The sequence below is a fragment of the Simochromis diagramma genome, unplaced genomic scaffold (genome assembly GCF_900408965.1).
Source record: "Simochromis diagramma unplaced genomic scaffold, fSimDia1.1 OVJJ01000443.1, whole genome shotgun sequence".
In the NCBI taxonomy this organism is placed as follows: domain Eukaryota; kingdom Metazoa; phylum Chordata; class Actinopteri; order Cichliformes; family Cichlidae; genus Simochromis; species Simochromis diagramma.
In genome coordinates this window covers 175,256-188,018 of record NW_024387268.1, presented here as the reverse complement: position 1 = coordinate 188,018, position 12,763 = coordinate 175,256, and the positions used below count along the sequence as shown (strand labels likewise).

Here is a 12,763-nt window from a genome sequence, read left to right as displayed (position 1 = left end):
AGGTTTTAAAGGAGTATAAATGAGTTAAAGAGGCCTCTCCCCAGCGGATAAGTATAAAGGTCAGAGTATCAGGCTCGGCTCAGAGGGAAGCATTAAGGACAGATTTACTACATGTCTGCTGCTGACAGTCACATTCAGACCAAAGCAAATCTGATAAAATGATTAAGCTGAAAGTAGTAAATAGAAAGTCGCCTCAAATCATGACCCGAAGGCTTCATTCAGAGCTTTGTTTTAAATTCAAGGCTTCAACTAAACATCATTTTAATGCAGATCATCGTCCAATAACACCGATCGATCACAGACATGCAAACAGCGTAACATCGCTGCAGCTGGACGTGGAGAAGATTCAGGACTTTGACTGTAACTCTGTTGGATGGTCACATTTCTGCTGGTTTACTTGTTGGTGAATCAGCTTTAAATAAAGGTCAGTGCGTGACTGCAGCACGGCAGCGAGAGCGTCGGCTCGGCGCAGAGTTTCAGGAAGTCAGAACCCGAAGGAATCTACCGAGGTCGTTATTGTTGAGCGATGTCATGTGACTCTTACGACTTCTTTCTAATTAACTGGATCATTTACAGGACAGAAGAACCTCACACAGACAGCTTCCTGGACAGTTATGCACACAGTGACACATTTACCATCACATTGTTGTTTCTACCATCATTAACCTGCTCTCTCACTTCGATTCATGCCTGCTGCTGATTGGCTGTGAGTCTCGCCTGTAAATAAAACACACAAAGCCCGAGGAGGTGGCGCGTTGGGCCTCTCGCCTCCGTCAGCACTGATTTAGATGAATTGGCAGTTCGCTGCGTCCTGCTTCTGGTCTTGGTTTCATTATTGTTGTTTCAAGCTTAATTTAGGCAAGAAGCCTGAATCCTTCGGCTCACGCTGGAACCAGCAGAGAAAACTCGAACTAAGACATAAAACCATCAAAACCATAAAACAACGTGGAGCTGGAAGTGCTGGCGGCAGGCTGCTGGTGTCGCAGTCGGTCACAGAGAGGACGCTGCACCGGAAACATGGTTGTGGTTGCTTCGTCACGTTGGATTGGTCAGTTTAGGAATACTATTTTTTCCCGTCTCCAGGCCCGTGTGACTGAACGGTTTTAAGGCTTCGGTTCTTCATCGATGCGCGTTTGAACATTCAGCCATCACGAAAGTGACGTGATGAAAGAAACACGTCGGCCACGATGTCGATAAATGTCCCCTCGCTCACGAATGTTCGAGTGTCTGTAACGATCCTGATATCTGACAAAGTGTGTCTCAGAGACCCTGCCAGTATTAAACTGCCCGAAACACAAAGCCTCGGGGTCCTGTTCAGTTTTAGATTCCTTCATTGTTACTCGCGCGTCACTGATAACGTCCAGGAAGGAACCAAGTCTACGTTCACAAAGCGCCAAAAACTGTCTAAGTCCAGCTGAACTCGAGCTCAGAGCGAATGTTTCACTGAATGAAGACCTCTCGAATCAAAGAAGAAATATATAATATATATAATATCACACTCCTCCGTCTTCTGGTTTATTAGGAAGTGAAAGTTTGAGACAGAGATTGTGACGGCCTACAAACCCTCAGCTGACCTGATGCTTCAGCCTGATACGCTGACCTCACAGCTGACCTCACAGCCCACACGTCAGTTTCTAAACAGCAGAAAATTACCTCAGCCAATTAACAGCTTTAAATTAAATTCTCTCCGTTAGTGTCAGTCTTTGAGGTTTGACCCAAATCAACATATCTGCGCGCGTCGCTGTGAGCGCTAAAACGTGGAGCTTAAATACACGATGGTGAACGCTGGTGCGTTATGTGGTGTGAGCTACAATGGAAGCTGCCAACTTTAAAAGACTTCATTTAAGTATCAGCTGATGTCTTTGTCATCCTTCAGCTGCATGAGGTTTGTCAAATATGTGGCCCGAGGACCAGAATGGGCACGGTCCTATTCAAGACAGTGGAGTGATTAACAGCTCACACTTTCCAATAAAACACACGTTTTATGTCCGTGTCAGTTTCACTCAGGAGTGGGTGTGTGTGGATTTAATATTTCTATATTTAAATATTTGTTAAAGGCACAAAATGCTGCTGTTTGGTTAGAAAATCTCCACCGGTGAAGGTTTTTAATGCAGAGGGACAAATACAGCAGTGATGTCTTTGTAGTTCAGGCTTTTACACTGAATAAAAGCAACGTTTTTTAAACTGCAGTGGTTTTGCTGGTGCAGCCCACCTGAGCTCAGACTGGGCTGTACCTGAACTGCAATGACTGAAACACTGAATACTTTGTGCAGTGACTCATCCACACTGATGGCACAGTTTAGGTTTGTTTTTGCAGTTTGCAGAAAAAACGATCATTAAAATGTTTCTTGTCTTTTCATACTGAGGGAGGCTAAACATAATTACTATGGATAATTAGGAGGCATTTGACGCACCATTTGCAAGGCTTTTGAAATTATCTTTATTTTTCCTGGGATTAAAGTGGAGGTCTCCGTACTTATGAATGAGTTCACTAAATGAGAACATTTTTCTAAATTTTTACAGTTAATCTAATTCATGAAATGTGCACTTAGCGCTGGGAACGAGGTGAATCTTTCATTGACTTAAATGAGTGGCTTTTCTTTAACTCACTGCCTCCACCGCCCCGGGCACAATCTTTATTTTTCCCGGGATAAAAGTACAGTTATACACGGTTAATAACGTGTAAACTAACTCAGAATATTTTTCTAAATTTTTACAGTTCATTATATTCCTAAATCGCGCGCTGACTGCTGAGGACGAGGTGAATATTTTATTCATATTAGAGTTTATTTTTAGTTCTCCACACAAGGTGCCCCATTTACAACTTGGTTAGCAGCAGTGGCTAACCGGCTAGCTCCTACTTTAACTGACTTCACCTGACTTGGCACGGCTCCGCTCAGCTCAGCAGGGCCAAAGCGAGCCGTGTGGGCCGTGTTCGGCTCGTGTGGCGTGTGAGCCGCTGCGTGTCCCGTGTTTGTTCGAGTCCTGTGTGTCTTTAAAAACGAAGGAGCAGCCGGAGTTTGAACGGCTAGCCTGCTAGCTTGCTAGTTAATATGTGAAGTGAAAGCGGCTTACCTTTCTTTCTCACTGGCATGGTGGTGGTCTGGCTCGGCTAGATCCGCCTCAGCCGCATGCAGTCCTCACACAGGACGGTTTTTGTTCGCGGTTCCGCCGGATAAACCCGCCGCTGTCACCGCTCCAAGTCAGGGCTGAAGAAAATCCCTCCGAGCCAAAAGCCCTCCGGACGGAGCGTCGGGGGGCAGACTGGCACAACAACAGCGAGCCTCCGGGGACGGCTCAGCCAGCAGTCCCGCTAACAAGTGAAGCTCCGCTGAGCTACCGACTCTCACAGATGTAGTTCCCCGCCGGAGAGGCTGTGTGCGCCGGCGTGCACCGCGCAGGCTGACTCTGGAGCTGGCTCCGAAAAGTGCAGATCTGGCTCGGACCGAGCGGGACCTGCAGTGTGCCAAAGTCCGGGAAACACCCGCTGCTGTGCAGGCGGCGCATGCATGAGCTGCCCGCTGCTGCTGGGTGGAGGAGGAGCGGCTCCGGAGCGCTGCGGGTTCGTCCAGAAATAAAAAAAAACTTCAAAGCCAGGCTGGCGGCACACCTACACTCACTTATCCCGCACTGGTCCGCACCGCTCCGCCGTGTCCCCGCCTGCGACGTGCATTCGTGTCAAACTTCTGTGAAATCCCTCCTCCCTCCTTTTTCCTCTTTTTTCCTTTTTTCTTCTTCTTCTCCCTTCTCCTCCTCCTCTCCCTCTCCAGCACCTCCCCAGGTCTACAAATTCCCAAACTTTCCTCCAAAATGGCGACTCAGGGAGCTGGAAACGTAAACCATGTGATTTCCAAAAGCCTACCCCTCCGACCTGCCGCCCAATCATGCAGCTCACCTACAAGGCCAAGGAGGAGGAAGAGGAGGGTCAGGGAGGAGGGAAGGAGGCAGCGGGGGGGATAAACTTTGTGAAGGGGGGGAAAGTGAGAGAAAGGAGAGAGGAAGGAAGAGGAGTGAAAGTTGAGGAAAGCAGAGAGAGAGGTGACAGGAGATGGAGGTGAAAGCAGGACAGATGGATGAAAACACAGAGTCAGGCTTCTGTTTTTATTTAAACCAAATAGATGCAGATAGAAACGAAAACAAACACACGTGGAAAACAATGAGATAAAGAAAATGTAGATCATAGAAAGGATTAAAAATAAATCCGCTGAAATAAGAGGCGAGAATTCAAAACACCCCGAGGACTCTCACTGTGTCTCCTTTGTGTTGAAGGTTTAATTATAACCTGGTAAAACTGGCGTTTTGTCCATCGAGCCACTCCTGTATTAGCACGAGTCTCTGAAGGCGTGGCACACCTTGGTTTGGGCAGCTTCTTATTGGACGACCCATTTACCTGCATCTGTGAACTCACTGATGCTCAGAGAGCCTGAAGCATCTGCAGCGGCTGCTTCAGGCTTCTGTGTTTCCCTCAGTTCTCACTGAGTTCAGAGAAGAAGGATGAATGGATGCTGTGTGCAGATGGCATGTTCTCCCTAACATGTGCGCTCACTTACATACATGTTAACAACCCCATCAGGCTCCGTTAGCCAGCCTGTGCTTCACATGATGGGCTCCACCCTCCCGCAGCTGATGAAGCTGTTAAAACAGTGGATGGATGCTCCAACTGCCCAAACACAGTCCACAGGTCCAGGTCAGGGGTGAGCTGAGGTCAAGCCTGTGTCGCCATCCAGCTGTCAATCAAAGAGACCACGCCCCCAATAATGCAGATTTTATGACTTAATACAATTTAAACAGGTGAGTTATGGCAGTACAGGTGTTAGGAAGCGGAAGTACAGAAACCGTTTTGTATCAGGCTGTAAACACGTTTATTTCTGCTCTAAGTTTTTAACATGACTCCATGCGGACTCACTGTTGGAGCCTCTGGTGGACGTTAGAGGAACTGCAGGTGTTGACACGACGCTCAGCAGCAGCAGTGATCCAAACACGATCACTGCTGAGTCCAAACAAACAACACGGCAGCTGCCAAAACAACCCGGTGGACGACGCCGAGAGGGTTACGTCCATATTTAATGTGGTTGTAGCGCCAGTGGCGAGGAGGTCAAGTGTAAGTCCCACTTTGCTGTTGTTTGTATTATTTTATTTCTCAGTAATTTGTCCTAAATAACCTGAACGCATCAGGCTGACCCCACTTTGAGCTCATACAGTGGCTTACTGCACTCACACTGACCTTTACAGCACAGCTCATTTATTCTCTGAGTGCTAATGGACACTGTGAGTCACGGCTTTCCCAAGGAGAGCATCAAAAAAGAAAAGGGAGGAAGGAGAGAAGGCAACGTGATGGAAGGCTTTCTGAAGAAAGAACAGCGAACAGGCTAAGGATGGTCTGGCTATCAGCAGCTGTGAGATCTGCTGACATGAGGCAGCCTTCAGCTTCACTGTCTCCAGACCTGCTCTGAGGTAACGGGACATTTAACATCACAGCGACAGCACTTCCTGATTCAATAAGAAGCAAAGAGGAATGTGTGCAGGGAGTCACATGTGTTTCCTTAGCTTTAGTTCACTGTGATGAAGCACAGGCAGCACACTGACGTACCCGTGAATCAGCAGCTTACATCTGCAGGACCATCACACCGCTCCGTGTGACGTCTGCAACTCGTGGGTTCGATATCGTCCCAGAAACAATAAAAAACATCAATCACATCGCTGCAGATACACCTGCTCGCCCACAGCGTGGGAACTCTGCTGTTACGGTTTCAGAAACATAAAAATATCAGGATACATATTTAAAATTCACTCCATATAAAGATAATGACATTGTTTACAGTTATTTATTTTTTGCCTGTCCCATTTGGCTCTTTTTCATCAGAATTATTGTCTAAAGGCGAAGAAAGATGCCCAACGGATTTACTTTACCAAATGGACCAAATGATTCACCTTTTACTGTTTATTTTATTTTCAGTAGCTGAATATGGGACAGACTTGACTGGGGAAAAGAAACAGGAGAAAGAAAAAGAGCGAGGAAGAGGGACGGGGATAAAGTGCAAAAACCAACAAAACCTGGATCACCTGCTGAGAAAGAAAAAAGAGAAAACAAGCAAAGAAAAAGAGTAATAGAATAAACAACATCACGATGATATATGGGAATATGACAGTAAATACTAAATATTAAACATTATTGTGCAGCACATAAGATCAACAGAACACAGTGTGCTTTGAGGTAGGAGCCATAAAGGGTGTAGTTTGTGGGTGTGAGCACCCGTGTGTACACCTGTGAGCATGGACGCGCTTGTTTTTTTTTAAAAGGTTCCTTCATGTAATGATCTGCTAGAGGGTGTGGGGGAGCCACAGCCCCGTCCTCCAGGGCATGAAGCAGGTATGGAGGAGATCAAAACTCCAGACATCCAGAGGCCCCCAGAACACAAGAGACCAAGGAAGACCAACAGAGGGGCAGCCGCGCCACTGTCCCAGAAAGAGCTGAGGAGAGTCCCAGATGAGGGCTCACTCAGCAGCCGCGGAGCAGAAGCCAGGGGGAGTTGCAGTGACGCGCCCGTGACCTCCGCCGGCAGCCAGCCGTGCCTGAGTGACCGAGCCCCAGGCCGAGAGGCCGGGGGCACCCCACCTCCGAAGTGGCCCGAGCGAGCCCCAGGCTCCAGGCCCCGATAAGCGGCCGCCAAGGAGTGAGCCGGTGTGTACCCGGACGCCCACCCCCAGACACAAAGAACCACCAACGCACCGATGTCTGAGGGAGTCCGCCACTGGCAGGGGAAGTGGTGGTAGGGGGAGATGGGCCTCCATACCATGGAGGGCCTGAGATGTCCCTGTTTACAGTTATTCTGATGTGCTGTGATGATCTGGATGTCTGAGTGCTGCAGGATGATGGAAGCAGGGACAGTGAAGGTTGCTCTGAGGCTGATGGGAAGGATGAGGACTGAGTGTTAGGAAAGGTTTAGAAAACAGACTTCACATATTAGAGCTTTTTATCTCACAGGAATCATAAAAAATTCAATGAAAACAAAGAAAATAATTCATTCTTCAGCTCAATAATCCAAGTAAAACACGTGTAACCGTGATTAAGCTGTGAACGGCTCTATGGTAAAAAAAAAGAGGAGGTCAAAATGTGCTGAGACTCATGGACGTGCTACAGATCTGTCAGCAGTTAACAGTTCATGTCCTAATAATCAGTGCAGCTGTCCGCACAGCTGGATGAACGAGATGAAGGGGGCCCACAGAGACTCTGTGACCATGGCCCCAGAGTTCTGTGTCACGGCCCTGGGCAGCAGCCCCAACCTGAAACTGGACTCAGGTGCATTTTTGTCACAAATGCATTTTGCAGTATTTGTGCTGATTACAGGATCCTGACTGTCCCGATGACGCTGCCTGTGGGACCGCTGGTGTTGTGGAAGTTTGTGCTCTCTCACGGACCTCCATCTGTTATCATGCAAACATGTTTTTAAGTAAAGCAGAAAGCAGTTTGTCATTAAGTGAAATACACAAAGATTTTCCCTCTGTGAGCGTCTGATTGAGTCTGATTTAGTCTGATTGAGTCTGATTTAGTCTGATTGTGTCTGATTGAGTCTGATTTGGTCTGATTGAGTCTGATTTGGTCTGATTTAGACCTCAGCAGGTATTTAAGATGTTTCAGCATAAAGACTGAAAACAGAGCCGACAGCTGAAAAATGAACACGTCTGCTGTAAATCCAGGTTTTCTTTCATGTGCCAACATAAACGTGCTGTAATGAATCCTCTGCTGTGTGCTGAGAAACAAAATGAATTTAAGCCTTTGATTTCCACACAGTAAGGTCAGAGGTCGCGCTGCGTCCCCATTGAAGTACAAATCCAGCGGCCGGTCACTGTGAAGATGAAGCGCCCTCCTCCTCCTCCGCCTCCCGCTGTGAAACATCCCTCTTTGTCTCTCTTTGTCTCTCGTGTCGCCTCTCGTGTGCTGATGCAAACCACTCGAAGCTCTGGCCCAGATTAAAGAGCGCCGTTCTGGTGAAAGGAGGAGGCCTTTATTTTTAGACGGTCATGTTTAATGAATGACCTCGCCGCGAGTCCCGGGCTCGCCGTATGAAAGTACAGAAGGAGAGCCCGCTGTGCTCTCACCGCCAATCCACACGCCTCAAACACGACGAGACGGAGCGATGACCCGAAACCAGAGAAGCTGCTGATCTCCAGCCAATCAGAGAGACTCGTGGTCCGATACCTTCAGACTGTTGTGATGAAGAGAGGAGCAGATCACGTGATTCTGATGTGGGAGTCACGTTATTCTAACAGCGTCCTTCATTATGAATGAGCTGCAGGGTTCCTGAGCCTCTTCTGGTAATTTTATTTTTACATCTTTTAGATGTTTTTGTGTCTCATTGTGTGCTCTGACCCACAGCCACGACGTTACTGACCACCAATAAATACAATAACAGCACATATCAGAGCGAGACACAAAGTCCACACAATGAGCCTGTGGCTCATTTTTCCTTTTTTACTTCCACTTTCACCCTGTTGGTTTGTTTTAGCTGCTCAAAATGACCCAATCAGGGTTAAAACAGATGTTTTGGGTTAAATCATGTTGTAACCTTCAAACAACGCCCTGACATATCTGAGACACTTCCAAAATGATTATTTGCCATCCTGAGAGCAGCTCAGTATTTATGTCTGCTCGTTTGTTAATAAGACCTGAAATTTACGGTCGTTTTGTGATTGATTTCAGTGTCTGTGTGCTCGTTTTGTGCATCTGTCCATCCAGTTATTGGTTGTTGTGCACCTCTTCACGGTCCTGTAATAGTTTGGGCTTGAAGCCCTCCAGACTCACTATAGTCGTCTTCTGAACTATAAACAGTGACGATGATAAAATTGGAGCAAACGTTGCATCAGCTCTGATGAGGGAACAAAGAACGTCCAAACAGAAACAAAGCAGTCGCTGAGTTTTCTGCGAACATCTCATCAGCTCCTCTCCAGCACCTGAAAGTCTCTGCGTGTATCTGTCTCTGGAAATGCTAATTGGATACCAGCCTGTCTGAACACTCGTGTTTCCAGCTTGGTCAGAAACAAAAATGATGTTCAGAGTTCACAGGAGCAGCAACGATGAGGTCACATAACAACACTTTGTGCTTTTGGAGCACTTGGACATGGAGGGTTATCGTCCAGCATCTTTTGGATCATTGTTGTTTGGTTTCACTTTTTAACTGTTTAGTTCAAACTAAAATCACTGTTTTGATCTCACTGGTTCTTAGAGGTGTTTGGTCCGGGATAATAAAGGTTTAGTCTCTCTTACATTAACTAACACTGACGTTGAAAAATGATGCGCTGGGGGACAGACGGCTGAGATTGTTTTGTGTTTGTGATCCAGGACTGTGGCCCAGCAGGCTTGTTTGCTGCCATATAACCGTTTAAATTGAGCTAAGGTAAGATATGTTTATAATTTTATATGATATTTAATATGTTCGTTTAAAACTCAGTGTAAGGTTTCTTTATTGCAGCAGAGCGAAAGATCCACACAAAGATTTCTTTCTTTAAACAAAGCAAAGTCTGTCTTTGACTCAGTAAAACCAGCAGCTGTTAGCTCGTGTTTCTAAATCAAACTAAATATTTAAAAAACATTTAAAATAAATAAATATTCATTTCTTTGGAACCTTATTTAATACAACTTTCAGACGTTCTTATCAGTTAGAAATAATCTCCAGCAGAACTGTAGAGCTGAATATAACAGCAGATTAACAAACTCCACGATCACTGGACAAAAGACATCATTTAATTTTGACTGCATCACTTTTATTCCTTGTATTGCTCCTGCAAATAATAATAAAAAGCTTATAACATGTACTGAAGATATGGATCAGTGTCCTTGTAGCAGTGAAAGTTAACACCTGCACCTGGTTAGCCTCTCTCTCTGCAGCGCCCCCTGGTGTGGATACTTCAGTTTGCAGGCTGATCATTAACCAAATTAAAGTCTGTATCATATGAAAACATCAGAAATGAGAAGTTTATAAATGTTGTTCTGTAGTCAGTAGAAAGGATTTCCGGCTCTGGTTGCATTTTTGTTCTGACTCGCTGAGATTAAAGTTCAGTTTAAAGAATAAAGAAGCTGAAACAGTGATGGAGAAACAGGGTGAAGAAGGTCAGAGAAAATGAAACTGCAGACAGTGGAGGAAACAGGCTGCAGGTGTGTTTCCCTCCTTTGTTGATGCTGATTTGCGCCTGTCCATCATTTCTGAGCTGCTCCATGTTAAACTGACTTAACGTTGTTTGTGTTGATTTTTACACAGCAGATGTTCCTGTCAGCGAGGCGATGATACGATCTGCAGGAGTTCATTTCATTTCCATAAATTTTCACTTTTTTTGAAGATCTGTTTCCCGTCTGCCTCGACTCAAACCAGGTTCCTCTCTTTGATTTCTATAATATGACTTATCCTCAGCGCCCATGACTTTAGGTGAGCTTATTGTTAATGACGTTAGAGAGCAGAGGAACCATGAATCATATCCTCTGGACCACACTGTTACTGTACAGTCTTCTTCATCATCATCACATTTTTCTTTCAAGCAGCAGCAGAAGCCGATGAATCACCTGTGATGACCTGATGCTTACAACACTGAGCAGCACTAAGTCCACTTCTGATATCTCAAAGTCGTCACCCAGAGCATCACTTCTGCACAGTTTGTTTCAGGATCCTCCACAAATACGACCATAACATTACTGATGTGTATAAAACACACGTCTCTGTTTGCTTCCATAATCATTTTTCAGTGATTAAAGTCCATGTCAAGCAAACCTTCTGAGAGGAAACCACGTGAGTGAAAGTCACGGCCAGCCTAACCCACACGGGGATCCAAAGCAAACGTCTGAGCTCAGGTGGCTGCTGAGGCATCCAGGAACCAGGGCGAGCCTCAGACATGAAACAAACTCTTGTCTGATTCATCAACTGACGAAAAATCAACCGCCAGCCAGTCTGATGATTAAGTAGATGTAATTTTTTATAGTGCAAAGTTTGTTGATTTTGAATGTTTCTTTCAGATTTTGAAAAATACAGGAAAAGTCCGAACATGTGGAGGTGCAGCACTGTGATGTGAAGCCACATAATCTTGTTTTAAGTTAAACGATCTAATGGTGAGAAACCACGACGGCAGATAATGAGACATTTTTAAAGAATCTTTGCTTAAAAATATGTTTGTCATTCATGGTATGAACTTGATTTAAACCGTTTCTGGTCGAGTTTCCTTGATATATTATGAATATGTGTAGATGAGATAGAGTCAAGATGTCTGTGAGTGTCAGGAAATGTATACATGAGGGATCAAAGAGAGGTGTGAAGTGGATCAGAAAGAAACAGCACAGCATCATCAGAGTAATCAATGGAATATTTTCCACTCTGGGAAGATGATAAATAATCTTGTGAAATGTTCCACTGTAGCCTTACAGCGATCATGTGACGAGTTCCTGATGACTTCAAACACAGAGAAACAAAAGTAAAGCCATTTTTATCAAACACAAATGACAACAAATGAAAATACTGTTGTAAATAACTCAGAGAAATGTACAAAAATACTGATTTTGACTTACGACAGGACCGACATGGGTAAATCGGGAGCTGTAGTTCATGTTCCACTTCAAACTGGTTTTGGACTGACTTTGTATGGAAATGAGCAGCTGCACACTTAATAAAATGCTCCCTCCAGCAATTACACATCTCTCTGAACGCTGTGTGAATGTTTAGGGTGGATGTAGAGGGGATAATATCCTCATCTCCTCTGTCAAGGACATGAAGCATTTTCCTCCTGCATGTTTGCAGGAATGTTCTCAGTTCGACACCACGACTGAAACACATACGAGCCTTCAGACCTTCAGCGGCGGCGGCTCAGATGCTTCGTGTAAAACATGTGGCGAGCAGGATTTATCCTCCCATCTGCACCACACACAGCCGTGTGTGAACTGTAATGTGATTACTGCACATGTCATGTCAGTTTTCATCCCGATCTGGACAACATGCTCATAATTAATCTTGGCATAAATCGGGACTTTGGCAGCCTGAGCCTGGCACACACACACACACACACACACACACACACACACACACACACACACACACACACACACACACACACACACACAGGGTTTAAGCACTCAGAAACACACACACACGGTTTCAGCACCTCTGAGGACGACACGTTGACTTACATTCATCTCCTGGAGATTTTAACACCAAAGTTTAAACTGAAATATTTTATATGACATTTTTACATCATGGATACATTTTGTTCTCAAATGAAAGTGAAGTGCTAACACCATGAGTAATACAAATACGCACACAGCATGCAGCTCAGACACTCCTGATAATCACTGATGCCGCCAGTCTGGCTCCCACTTACATCATCACGCCATCGCCTTTACTCATAACATAAAACCATGTTGTTACATGACATGGTTACATATTTTCACAACAAATAATCCTAATAGAAGAAACTTTGCACGAGGTGATGAATCAATAAAAAGCCTGAATTAGAATTAAGAAGAACCCCATCAGTGACTCAGGGCTACAGAATGACTCAAACACAGCCCGTCTGATATTTGACAGCAGATTTAAGCCACAGATGAACTTTGATGATGAGGAAATGCTGTGAAGATTTGTTGGAGTTTAATGGTTAAATCAACAAATAACTGTTGGTAAAAACATAAACAAAGGAAGAATGAAATGTGATTGGAAGCAGCAGCAGGACAGTGTTGGCTCCTCGACATCGAGCTGGATGCTTCAGAGATGATGTGGTTAGTGAGGAGCGC

At 45.2% G+C, this 12,763-nt stretch overlaps 1 protein-coding gene and 1 long non-coding RNA gene across 12 annotated transcripts in view; one reads left to right on the top strand and one right to left on the bottom strand.

Moving 5' to 3' along the window:
- LOC120715479 (disks large homolog 1-like) overlaps positions 1–3,879 on the bottom strand; it is a 101,037-nt gene extending 97,158 nt beyond the window's left edge. For 4 of the 10 annotated variants that reach the window (XM_040002503.1, XM_040002498.1, XM_040002501.1 and 1 more), the window contains exon 1: positions 3,076–3,874. In XM_040002503.1, coding sequence (XP_039858437.1) covers positions 3,076–3,094 — 19 coding nt within the window. In that variant the 5' untranslated portion in view covers positions 3,095–3,874. Of the gene's footprint in view, positions 1–3,075 lie in introns of all 10 variants that reach the window. The other 6 variants (XM_040002495.1, XM_040002496.1, XM_040002500.1 and 3 more) reach the window with 4 other exon arrangements.
- Positions 3,880–4,398: 519 nt separating this feature from the next.
- On the top strand, positions 4,399–11,696 carry LOC120715522. 2 transcript variants are annotated; one of them, XR_005691656.1, is made up of 4 exons: positions 4,399–5,101; positions 9,341–9,395; positions 10,257–10,367; positions 10,535–11,696. It is a non-coding gene; the product is annotated as an uncharacterized LOC120715522 (long non-coding RNA). The 2 variants fall into 2 exon arrangements; XR_005691655.1 differs by having other exon boundaries at positions 10,257–10,421.
- Positions 11,697–12,763: the final 1,067 nt, after the last annotated feature.